At 43.7% G+C, this 12,101-nt stretch overlaps 1 protein-coding gene across 3 annotated transcripts in view; it reads right to left on the bottom strand.

The window, feature by feature from the left end:
* Positions 1 to 6,174: 6,174 nt before the first annotated feature.
* Positions 6,175 to 12,101, bottom strand: part of LOC134026187 (trichohyalin-like) — an 8,915-nt gene continuing 2,988 nt past the window's right edge. Inside the window, exons 7-10 of one of the 3 annotated variants that reach the window (XM_062468695.1) lie at positions 11,182 to 11,836; positions 7,350 to 11,112; positions 6,934 to 7,125; positions 6,175 to 6,778 (exon numbers count right to left, since the gene is read on the bottom strand). In XM_062468695.1, the coding sequence (XP_062324679.1) occupies positions 6,956 to 7,125; positions 7,350 to 11,112; positions 11,182 to 11,592 (4,344 nt within the window). In that variant the 5' untranslated portion in view covers positions 11,593 to 11,836 and the 3' untranslated portion in view covers positions 6,175 to 6,778; positions 6,934 to 6,955. Of the gene's footprint in view, positions 6,779 to 6,933; positions 7,126 to 7,349; positions 11,113 to 11,181; positions 11,837 to 12,101 lie in introns of those variants that run through there. The other 2 variants (XM_062468697.1, XM_062468696.1) reach the window with 2 other exon arrangements.

The following is a 12,101-nucleotide window of genomic DNA, read 5'->3' as shown; positions in this document are numbered from 1 at the left end:
ACAGGGTAAGGCAGGGAGAGGCAGGGCCGGTGAGACAGGGAGAGGCAGGGTGAAGCAGGGAGAGACAGGGTAAAGCAGAGAGAGGCAGGGTGAGGCAGGGCCGGTGAGACAGGGATAGGCAGATGGGGATGGGTACAGCTAAGGGGTTAGAACATTTGATTGCAGATCCAGAGGTCCCAGGTTCAAATCCCTTCCAGTATATTACTTTGGATAAAAGTGACTCGTAAATGAACACAACATATTACAGTATTAGATAAGGGGAGATGAGGCCTCAAGCTCAATTCCTGAGATGACAGTTGTGTTACACGGCCCAGAATATCACACAGCCATCTTCTACATGTGACACTGTACTACACTATACACTGCTAAAAACACTGTTTTGAATGCATACAATACACCCATCCACCTCATCCCTTGGGACAGTGGTGCTTGTGGGAGGAAGGTGTGGGGCTTTCATGTTCTGTCCTGAAGACAGAACAGTACAGTACATGACTGTAATGACACTGGGGGTTTTTGTATGGCTCCCAGCCTGCTCTGCTATGCTGTTGGTACTGGCTGCACAGAACCACACGCTGGGCTCTGTCTGGGCCACACCGGACGACTGCAGAACCATCGTCTGGCTGTCGGGCCGCACAGCGCTGAACCCGTCCTTACCGGCTGGCTCTACAAACCCAGCACTGACCGAGGTGAAGACCAACCTCATACCGTCTGCCCTGGTCCAGCAGTACCAATAGAGGTAGGGGTCGCTGGTGCCAGAGACCGAGCAGGAGACCTTCACGGGGGAGAGAGGAGACAGAACCTGGCTGGGAGGATGCTGCTGGACGTCCATGCCCTCTATGTCTGGAGGGGTAGAGGGACGAGTTAGTGTAACACTGATGGAGAGAGAGGTACGGATTTCAGACAAACTCTACTTGGTATGGTTATTACAGTGGATGTGTTTTCTCACATTTAAGCAGCAGGAAACAGAGAAGAGTCTTCATAGTTGGTCCAGGGGAACTGAATAACGGACTGTTTATACTTATGGGTAAACTATCTTGAATATGGTTAGAACAGGTTTGGGTTCAGGGTCTCGCAGGACCTCTAGTGGTAACAGGTGGTATCTCCCTTCTAAACGCTTTTACAACGTAGCACTGGTGCAGATGCACATGACATTGCATTTAAATTGTATTCATTTTTCAGGTGCTTTTATCCTAAGCGACATACTAGATAAAGGTGGACACTTAAAAACAGTCAAAACAGAGTTAATCAAAATAAAATTTTATTGATGAAAACGATGAAACTAGCCTACAGTCATTCTGAGTTGGGACTAGATCCTCAGAATCATTTTATTCCCGACAAGTATTGATTTAAAATGATTGAACAGCAAATTTGATTTCTTTATTTAAAGGGACAATGCACATTAATCAACATGATCACAGAGTTCAACATTCAACAGTAAATGTGCCATATTTATCCATACAGGCTAATTTTCATCTGCAGTCCCTAGCAGATTGATGGCTTAAAACAATAGATACGTTACAACACTAACAACAACATAAACATAAAACAAGAAACACATAGGCATAGACACAGTAAAATGACACAGCCACTATTCCAGATCATGACAGCTGGCCGGTTAACGGTTAAATAAACTGAATATCCCTGGTAGGTCAAATGGAACGATGCAAGCTAGTTTAACAAGATGTTCAGATTCTCAGAACAAATTCAAAGAACAAAAAAAAAGCAACTGATTCTGTTTTGATTAGAGCACCTGTAGCACTCTACAGGTTTGACAGATGCAGTGTGTGTGTGTGTTTGTTTGTGTGTTAATTGGGGATGGTAATTAACATACTCACCTGCTAACAGGTGTGGCTTTCAATTAGGAACATGCCGCTGCATGTGGAGTCCTGCAAGCTGGCTCAATGTTTCATTGGTCCTTTCTGCATCACACCGATGGTATTTCCGGTTACCTGCTGTTTATACTAAACCCTGGTCTCTAAGAATAAATCCCATCGTATTTTTATAAACATACACGTATCTTTATTAAAACCTGTTGTCTCGTCTCCTTTTGCTCCCGCAGTCAGACCTCCACCTCGAAACATTGGAGGCTGGCCTGCGTACACAGTTTATTGGATTTTGGATCATCATTGAGTAGAGTTCTCTTCAGTTTCTGGTGGACTGGGAAGGCTATGGCCCATAGGAGCACTCCTGGGTCTCTTCCTGGGACTTCTTGGACCCCGAGTTGATCAGGGAGTGTCGCCCTGATAGTCCTGGGAGGAACGTCAGGAGCCATTCTTAGAAGTGTGTGTGTGGACGGGGTAGGGTTGTGGAGTTCTGTTGGCCACTATATATATCATTGATCTTATATAGCGCTTTCTACTACTCAGAGTACTCAAGGTCGCTTTACAGATTCCAGCATTCATTCAGACACAGTCAACCTTTCCAACTTCTTGCTGTGAGGCGACAGTGCTAACCACTGAGCCACCGTGCTGCACAAGAGGCCCCATTTTCTTTCTTGTTGGTTTTTCATCTCTATTATTAGGTCGTATTGGTTTCATCTGTACCTTGTTTGAAGTGTAGTAAAGAAAAAAATGTTTAGACTGGGATCAAACGTCTTTCTGCTGGGAATTGGCTACATGGTTTAGTGAGGATGTTTTACGCAAACAATGTTTGTGCGTTAGCGATCAATACTTTTTTTAATCACTGCTCTTTCTACTTATTAAATCCCTGCTCTCTTACTCTGCTTATTAAATCACTGCGCTCTCACTCACTGCTAACAAAAAATGTTTTGTATATAAGTAGTTTTATCTCAGGTGAATCACGAGGTTCCTCCACAATTGAACATAAACATAAATCAAATGCTTTTTGGTAAGGAATTGCCATTGATACTGTGTATAAAACAGTGAAAATCTAACACAGCAAAGAGAAACAGAGATAGTTTCACATTTCTGTATGGAATTCCATGAAAAATCATAATGGGTTGTTGTCACTTTGTTTTGCCTTTAATATGTAGTTTTGATACAGCCCGGTTGTCCATACTGCTCTTTAGACAAACAGATGATGGTCAATCCAGTCAGCAGGACGTGGTACAGGGAGGTGAGGTACAGAGAGGCGAGGTACAGGGAGGTGAGGAAGGGCTACAGGCTGATTAACCCTTGTGTTATCTTCGGGTCGTTCTGACCCATCAGTCATTGTGACCCACCGTCGTATTGCGACAACTTTACCGCATACAAAAACAAAGTGAAGCATTTTCTTTTAACCGTTGGGCTGTCTCAGACCCCCCACATTGCGAAGGTTAAAAGAAAATTATTTTTATTTGTTTTTGTATTGGGTAAAATTGGGTAAACACAACGATGGTTCGTTATGAACCTTTGGGTCATGTGACCCGAAGGCAGCACGAGGGTTAAGAGGCGAGGTTGTTTGGGAGTTTCTTGATTTTGCTGCGTGTTGAAAATGTGTTTGTAGAGTGACCATGTATTTGTGTTTTCATGTTATTCTTGGCCTAATGCATCAGTTACACAACTGCTAACAAACTAGAATAAACATACATAACCAGTCGACTTAGACAAAGTTGTACAATAACAGAAAATCAAGGCCATCTTATGTGGGATACCGAGTGACTATATAAAGTGTTGTGTCAGTATGACAGGCAGGGTTTTCTATTTCTCAATGGCTCCTCTGGTTCTGTTTCTCTTCTCAGCACTTGCTGCTTGGCCTCTTGGCTTAGAAGCTTGTGTGGTTCAAGACTTTTCAACATGTAAGCAATTATTTTACAAAAACACTGAACCCACAGGCATAGATCAGAATGCTGAAAAAATCTGCCAGCACCGACTACTATGCTTCCCTATATTCCACAAGACATCGGATGCCAGTGTACAGTGCCTACACCATTGATTTTACCTGCATGGACAATGATTTTAGGAGAAGAGGAGTCTGGTTTATTGAACCACAGGTAATATTGAATTGATGTTATTAGTAGGCACAGTTATATTAAATGTATTATTATTAATGGTGTTATTCACATAAATCTACGCCACCACTACCAACTACGCCAATGAAAAGCTAGCAATTCGTTGACACGGGTGGCCTGTTACATACCTGAGGAGTGAGTTTCACCGATACACATCGGCTACAGGTTAATCAATAATAAACGGTGTCACCAAACCGAAGGTTGGACAACTTAGTCAACTAGTAGTAGAAGAATGTGCAACAAGTTTGAAGTTTGTATGATCGATTTTGACAAAGATATTGAACAAACACAAAAAATTGTGTGTATTCAAATGTCTGCTAGGTTTTTCGGCATTCAGGCTCTCTACTCTTTTACCCCGGTCCCTAAATATGACACAGAGAGGTACGAATATGAATGTTTGTTGAACTTGTTGTTCGAATATTCGAAGAAGTTCCTCTGCTTTACTCGCTACATGCTCTGGGTCAGCAGGTCCTGCTTCCACATCGTCAGCTAAGTCTAAAATGTCTCTCACCAACTCCCTAGAAAGTTCATGAAGATCCTCCATCGTCTCTATCCAGGCACTCTACTTCAGACCAACGCAATGGATCAGACTAGATTCGCGCTAGCCCCACCCACTGACTTTGATGGGCGAGTTTGACAGATAACACAATTAATGAAGCACTGCAACACAACTCGTTGTGAAATGTAGCATGAAATGTAGCATGAAATGTAGCATGAAATGTAGCATGAAATACTTAAATAGTGAAATAATTATATATGTATTTTACATTAAATGAATTGGTATTTTAATTAATTAATGACACATTTAAGTAATTATTTAATTGTGTATTTATTTATTTAATGGTGTATTTATTTAATTCATTGTGGCACTTTTAGTCCTCCATACATTACGTCTCTATTCTTTCGAAATATTTAGCCTGTAAATAGAGCCCATTGCCACCAGTGTAGGTAGTAGGTCTGTGATAGCAGAAGTCTGTCAACCCTGAAACTGATACAGTAACGTTCACGTTACACCAGCTACTGTAGCCAATATTAAAACGTTAGTAAATCCCCTGTCCTGGTAGCTGTCTGTACCAGTACATCTGGTAGTATGAAGCACCCTTAGTGTGACTGCAGTCCATCTCAGCAGGCTGCCCCTTGATTGACCAGAGGATACTGGGGGTCTGGGTGACATCACTACCCTCAGAGAGACCTGGAGACACAGAGACCAAAACCAGGACATGAGGACGACTTGATAACTCTCCATTGAGGTCCACCAGCTCAGCTAGACCTGAGAATGAATCTCTCCACACTGTAGCAGAGAGAACAGTTCCTGGACAGTACCTGCAGCCCCCAGTAGCAACACAGAGACTGGGATGACAAGAGAGATCATGGATGAGGACGTCAGAGCTGAACACATCTCAGCAACTGAACAGGAAAAAGGCTGAGCTGTGCTTCTCTCTCTGGAGGGAGGAAATGACGTGACTCTGAAGAAGCCCTCCTGATCTCCACCTCCAGTCCTGTCACCTCCTCCACCAGGTTAGATGCTGTTTCTCTGTGGGGCTCTTCAGACGTGTCCTCAGAACAAGTCAGACTTCAGTTGAACCTTTATCAGCAGATCACCAGTGTGGTGGTGTGTGAGCGTTGATCAAAGTGCTGCTCCTGATTCCCTGGCAGACGTGAGCCCCAGGTGTTGAGAGGGAGCCAGCCTCAGACTGGCTGCTCACACACACTGATCACCACTCTTATCACAGGAGGGTTTTTGTAGAGGAGAGAGGGAGGGTGAATCACTGTGCAGACTAGCAGCACAGAAATACACTGCTCCGTCACTTGGAGAGAGTTTGGAGATGGAGAGCTTTGCCTCGCTACTCCCATCTCCCTCAAAGCTGATTTGTCCTTTCACATCTTCTTCTGGATATGGTGAATCAAGATACAGAAGACCAAGTAGCTGGAGAGCCCCATCTAAATGTTGTTTGTACCAGAGGATACGATCATAGTTTTGAATGCTGTGTGAACAAAGGATCTCTTTGTCAACTGAGTCTCCCAGGTTCTTGATCAGAGCAGAGGGGGTCTGCTGAACTGTGGGACTGGCAGAGGAACCTGTGGAGAGAAACAGTGGTGATGAGAAAAAGTAAAACTATAACTCTCTCTGTTTTCTCTCTGAAATGTTGTTCTGCTCACCCTTGATGCAGGACAGACAGAGAGAGCAGAGGATGAAGGCTAGGATCATGGTGAACAGTCTTCAGTTGTGTGACGACCTGATGACCTGCTGGCAGTCAGCATGGTCCTGTACATGAAGAGGAGGAGGGCGGGGCTACCAGAGTGACATCACAACTGTCACCTCAGTACCAACATCCTCAATCATCAATTTAGTTCTGTCTCCCCCTGCTGACTCAGTGTTGAACCCATCTCCTCATTACATACACACAATCTAACATTTAACAGCTTTACATCCAAAGCAGCACATTCAGGGAGAGGGCGATCTCCCACAATGTGGTTAGCCTGGTTTCTTCCAGGCTGTCTTCCACTGAGCTAAACCCAACTCCTGCTGTGTCATCACATGGTAGTTCATGGACCCTGAAGGAGGACGTGTTGGTTAGCGTAGGTTAACGGTTGATGATGTTCTTTGTTGTTGTTGCCATGCATCAATAAAACCTTTACTTTGAATCAACATTGCACTGTAGAAGCATGTGGTCAAAACATCAACTTTATTAAGATTCATTGGTTCAAGGTTGATAAGGTTCATGTTTGAGGAAAATTCTGTAGATGTAGTGGAAAGGTTGTAGAGTTCCTGTTGATCAAGGTCAGCAGCAGAATGTCGTCCATCCTTCTAGACACGATATAGAGCTGTAGCAGGGGAGAGCATTGGGTAATTATCCCTTCTTTTAGGAGCTACATCAAAAAACTGGTTCTCCCATTACATTTTCCCCACTAGATCTATACACAGGCATTTTTTATTTTACCCTATGTTGATTTCCCTCCATGCGGTCGCCATGACTGATCTGAGGCCCCAACTGAAGGTGTAGACTACTCATCCTCAAAGGCCTGTATGTTACGGTCGGCCTCCATGTTCAGTTTGTCCACATACGCTTCAATCTCAGCCAGTCTGGCTCTTTTTTTCTCCTCTTTTGTTGCCTTCTTTTTTGGTTTTACCTTCTGCCAGAACTGGCTCAAGAAACCATGTTTCTTCTCTTTCTCTGTTTACAAGACACAAGCATTAAGTACTTCAACGTGGTCTAGAGCACACAGAATAACTACTAATAGCCTACAACAGTGTCTCAATGAAATCATTCTGACATGACTTGGAAAAAAGTGTTATAAATCAATATTTCAATTGCTACAATGTCCTGCACGTGGCCTTATTTCTGAGCATTAGAGATATTATATAGTACACTTTCACATCACAAGAAAATGTTCTTACTTGTCTCTGACACTTCCTTCTCTGTCACTTCCTTCTCTGTCACTTCCTTCTCTGTCACTTCCTTCTCTGACACGTCCTTCTCTGTCACTTTCTTCTCTGTCACTTCCTTCTCTGTCACTTCCTTTTCTGTCACTTCCTTCTCTGTCACTTCCTTTTCTGGCTCCCACGCATTCTTAACCTTCTCTCTGCTTTTCTGTTTCATTTCTGCATCGTCCTCCTTTACTACTGTGCAATCCTCCTTGGTATCTGCTATTCTCTCCTCCTTACGTTTCTCTTCCCTCTTCATTTCTTGTTCCATCTCGTTTTTTCTCTGCTCCTCTTCTCTCCTGTACTGACTCCTTTCCTCGATGGCTCTCCTATTCTCTTTCTCCTTTCTCCTCATGACTGCTAGTCTATGCTTCTCCTGCCACTGTCGTGTTGCCTCATCTGACTGTTGTCCGCATTCCTGCCGTTGTCTTTCCTCCTCCTCCCATCTCTTCTCTGATTCTTTCATTTTCTCATCCTCTCTCATAATTCTCTCCCTATCTTTAACTAACTCTATTTGCTTGTCCAATGTTGTTTGGAGCCAAAAGTTATCTGCAGCTTTTTCTTTCATATCATATAACTTGGCCAACTGGGTTTTGTCCCTCTCTCTTAGTCTCTTCATTTCCTCCTCCTTCCTCTCTTTCTCCTCGTTTCCTTTCTCCTCATGTTGTTTTACCTCTTCCTCTGACTTTTTCTCAAGCTCTTTCTGTCTCTTCAGTTCTTTCTCTTTCCATCTCCTGTCTCCTTTTTGTCTCCATCTCAGCTCCATGGCTTTTCTATTCTCTTCTCTCTGCCTCCTGTCCTCCATTTTTATTTCCATCTCTTTTTTTCTCTCCTCCTCTTGGCTTTCCGTCTCCAGCCTTTTCCTTTCCTGCTCGCTGTCTTGCTCAGATTGTTCTATTTCTCCAACCTCACCCCTTTCTTCCTCAGTGACCGCTTGTTGTTGCTCTGTCTCCATGGCAAGTCTGTGGTCCTCTGCTTCAGTCCGCTGCTCTTCTTGGATTTCACCCTTTTTTTCAAGTTCCCTCTGCAGGTCTGCTTTGTGTCTCTCCTCCTCCCTCTCTCTCTCTAGTTCTTTCTGTCTCTCTTCCTCCTCCTTCTCTTGTCTGTCCTGTTCTTGCAGTCTCTCATTGTCTTTCAGTCTCTTAACTTCCCTCTGCAGGTCTTCTTCTTGTCTGGCCTCCTCCTTTGCTCTCTCCATTTCTTTTTGTCTTTTCTCTTTCCTCTCCCCCGTCAGCCGTTCTCCCTTCATCTCAATCCCTCGATGTTCTGCAAGCCCGTCAAATCTCTCAATGTCCCTCTGACGCTCTTCTTTGTGTTTTGCTGCATCCATCTTTAGCTCCATCTCTTTCTGTCTCTCTTCCTCCTCTTGTCTCTCCTGATGGTACTTTCTTTTTGTCTCTCTCGGTCTTTCAAGGTCCCTCTGCAGTGCTTCTGTTTCTCTTGCCTCCTCACTCGTTTTGTACATCTGTTTTTGTCTCTCTTCCTCCTTTTCTAGTCTCATTTTATCTGGTTGACTTTCATTTTCTCTTTGCCTTGCATTCTCTTCAAGTCTTTCAAATTCCTTACGAAAATCCTGTTTTTGTCTTGCTGCCTCACTCTCTCTTTCTAGTTCTTTCTGTCTCTCTTCCTCCTTCTCTTGTCTGTCCTGTTCTTGCAGTCTCTCATTGTCTTTCAGTCTCTTAACTTCCCTCTGCAGGTCTTCTTCTTGTCTGGCCTCCTCCTTTGCTCTCTCCATTTCTTTTTGTCTTTTCTCTTTCCTCTCCCCCGTCAGCCGTTCTCCCTTCATCTCAATCCCTCGATGTTCTACAAGCCCGTCAAATCTCTCAATGTCCCTCTGACACTCTTCTTTGTGTTTTGCTGCATCCATCTTTAGCTCCATCTCTTTCTGTCTCTCTTCCTCCTCTTGTCTCTCCTGATGGTACTTTATTTTTGTCTCTCTCGGTCTTTCAAGGTCCCTCTGCAGTGCTTCTGTTTCTCTTGCCTCCTCACTCGTTTTGTCCATCTGTTTTTGTCTCTCTTCCTCCTTTTCTAGTCTCATTTTATCTGGTTGACTTTCATTCTCTCTTTGCCTTGCATTCTCTTCAAGTCTTTCAAATTCCTTCCGAAAATCCTGTTTTTGTCTTGCTGCCTCACTCTCTCTTTCTAGTTCTTTCTGTCTCTCTTCCTCCTTCTCTTGTCTGTCCTGTTCTTGCAGTCTCTCATTGTCTTTCAGTCTCTTAACTTCCCTCTGCAGGTCTTCTTCTTGTCTGGCCTCCTCCTTTGCTCTCTCCATTTCTTTTTGTCTTTTCTCTTTCCTCTCCCCCGTCAGCCGTTCTCCCTTCATCTCAATCCCTCGATGTTCTACAAGCCCGTCAAATCTCTCAATGTCCCTCTGACACTCTTCTTTGTGTTTTGCTGCATCCATCTTTAGCTCCATCTCTTTCTGTCTCTCTTCCTCCTCTTGTCTCTCCTGATGGTACTTTATTTTTGTCTCTCTCGGTCTTTCAAGGTCCCTCTGCAGTGCTTCTGTTTCTCTTGCCTCCTCACTCGTTTTGTCCATCTGTTTTTGTCTCTCTTCCTCCTTTTCTAGTCTCATTTTATCTGGTTGACTTTCATTCTCTCTTTGCCTTGCATTCTCTTCAAGTCTTTCAAATTCCTTCCGAAAATCCTGTTTTTGTCTTGCTGCCTCACTCTCTCTTTCTAGTTCTTTCTGTCTCTCTTCCTCCTTCTCTTGTCTGTCCTGTTCTTGCAGTCTCTCATTGTCTTTCAGTCTCTTAACTTCCCTCTGCAGGTCTTCTTCTTGTCTGGCCTCCTCCTTTGCTCTCTCCATTTCTTTTTGTCTTTTCTCTTTCCTCTCCCCCGTCAGCCGTTCTCCCTTCATCTCAATCCCTCGATGTTCTGCAAGCCCGTCAAATCTCTCAATGTCCCTCTGACGCTCTTCTTTGTGTTTTGCTGCATCCATCTTTAGCTCCATCTCTTTCTGTCTCTCTTCCTCCTCTTGTCTCTCCTGATGGTACTTTCTTTTTGTCTCTCTCGGTCTTTCAAGGTCCCTCTGCAGTGCTTCTGTTTCTCTTGCCTCCTCACTCGTTTTGTCCATCTGTTTTTGTCTCTCTTCCTCCTTTTCTAGTCTCATTTTATCTGGTTGACTTTCATTCTCTCTTTGCCTTGCATTCTCTTCAAGTCTTTCAAATTCCTTCTGAAAATCCTGTTTTTGTCTGGCATCCGCCCTCTCTCTTTCTAGTTCTTTCTGTCTCTCCCTCTCCTTCTCTCGTCTCTCCATCTCTTCAAGTCTTTCAATTTCCTTCCGAAAATCCTGTTTTTGTCTGGCATCCTCACTCTCTCTTTCAAGTTCTCTCTGTCTCTCCCTCTCCTTCTCTCGTCTCTCCATCTCTTCAAGTCTTTCAACTTCCCTTTTCAGCACTTCTTTTTCTCTTGCATCCTCCATCTCCTGTTTGCCCTTTCTGTCAATTTTCTTTTGTCTTTCAAGTTCTTTCTCAATATCCTCTTTTTGTCTTGCGTCCTCCCTCTCTCTTTCTAGTTCTTTTTGTCTCTCCCTCTCTCGTCTCTCTTGTTCTTGCTGTCTTTCAGTCTCCTTCTGTCTCTCCATCTCTACAAGTCTTTCAACTTCCCTTTTCAGTGCTTCTTTTTCTCTTGCATCTTCCCTCTCTCTTTCTAGTTCTCTCTGTCTCTCCATCTCCTTCTCTCGTCTCTCCTGTTCTTGCTGTCTTTCAGTCTCTTTCAGTCTCTTAACTTCCCTGGCAAGTCTGTGGTCCTCTGCTTCAGTCCGCTGCTCTTCTTGGATTTCACCCTTTTTTTCAAGTTCCCTCTGCAGGTCTGCTTTGTGTCTCTCCTCCTCCCTCTCTCTCTGTTTTGCTGCATCCATCTTTAGCTCCATCTCTTTCTGTCTCTCTTCCTCCTCTTGTCTCTCCTGATGGTACTTTCTTTCTGTCTCTCTCTGTCTTTCAAGGTCCCTCTGCAGTGCTTCTGTTTCTCTTGCCTCCTCACTCGTTTTGCCCATCTGTTTTTGTCTCTCTTCCTCCTTTTCTAGTCTCATTTTATCTTGTTGACTTTCATTCTCTCTTTGCCTTGCATTCTCTTCAAGTCTTTCAATTTCCTTCTGAAGAACCTGTTTTTGTCTTGCATCCTCACTCTCTCTTTCTAGTTCTCTCTGTCTCTCCCTCTCCTTCTCTCGTCTCTCCTGTTCCTGCTGTCTTTCAGTCTTTTTCTGTCTCTCCATCTCTTCAATTCTTTCAACTTCCCTTTTCAGTGCCTTTTTTTGTCTTACATCCTCCCTATATATTTGTAGTTCTTTCTGTCTCTTTCCTCTCCTCTTGTCTCTCTGTTTCTTGTTGACGTTCAATGTCGCTTTGTATTACATTCTCTTCAAGTCTTTCAATTTCCCTCTGAAGATCTTCTTTTTGTCTGGCATCCTCACTCTCTCTTTCTAGCTCTCTCTGTCTCTCCATCTCCTTCTCTCGTCTCTCCTGTTCCTGCTGTCTTTCAGTCTCTTTCTGTCTCTCCATCTGTTCAAGTCTTTCAACTTCCCTTTTCAGTGCTTCTTTTTGTCTTGCCTCCTCCATCTCCTGTTTGGCCTTTCTGTCAATTTTCTTCTGTCTTTCAAGTTCTTTCTCAATATCCTCTTTTTGTCTTGCGTCCTCCTCTCTCTTTCTAGTTTTTTTGTCTCTCCTTCTCTCGTATCTCCTGTTCTTGCTGTCTTTCAGTCTCATTCTGTCTCTCAATCTGTTC

The sequence above is a fragment of the Osmerus eperlanus genome, chromosome 9 (assembly GCF_963692335.1).
Source record: "Osmerus eperlanus chromosome 9, fOsmEpe2.1, whole genome shotgun sequence".
NCBI classification, from domain to species: Eukaryota; Metazoa; Chordata; class Actinopteri; order Osmeriformes; family Osmeridae; genus Osmerus; species Osmerus eperlanus.
Note: the sequence above shows the minus strand (reverse complement) of the source record. Positions and strands in the feature narration are given on the sequence as shown.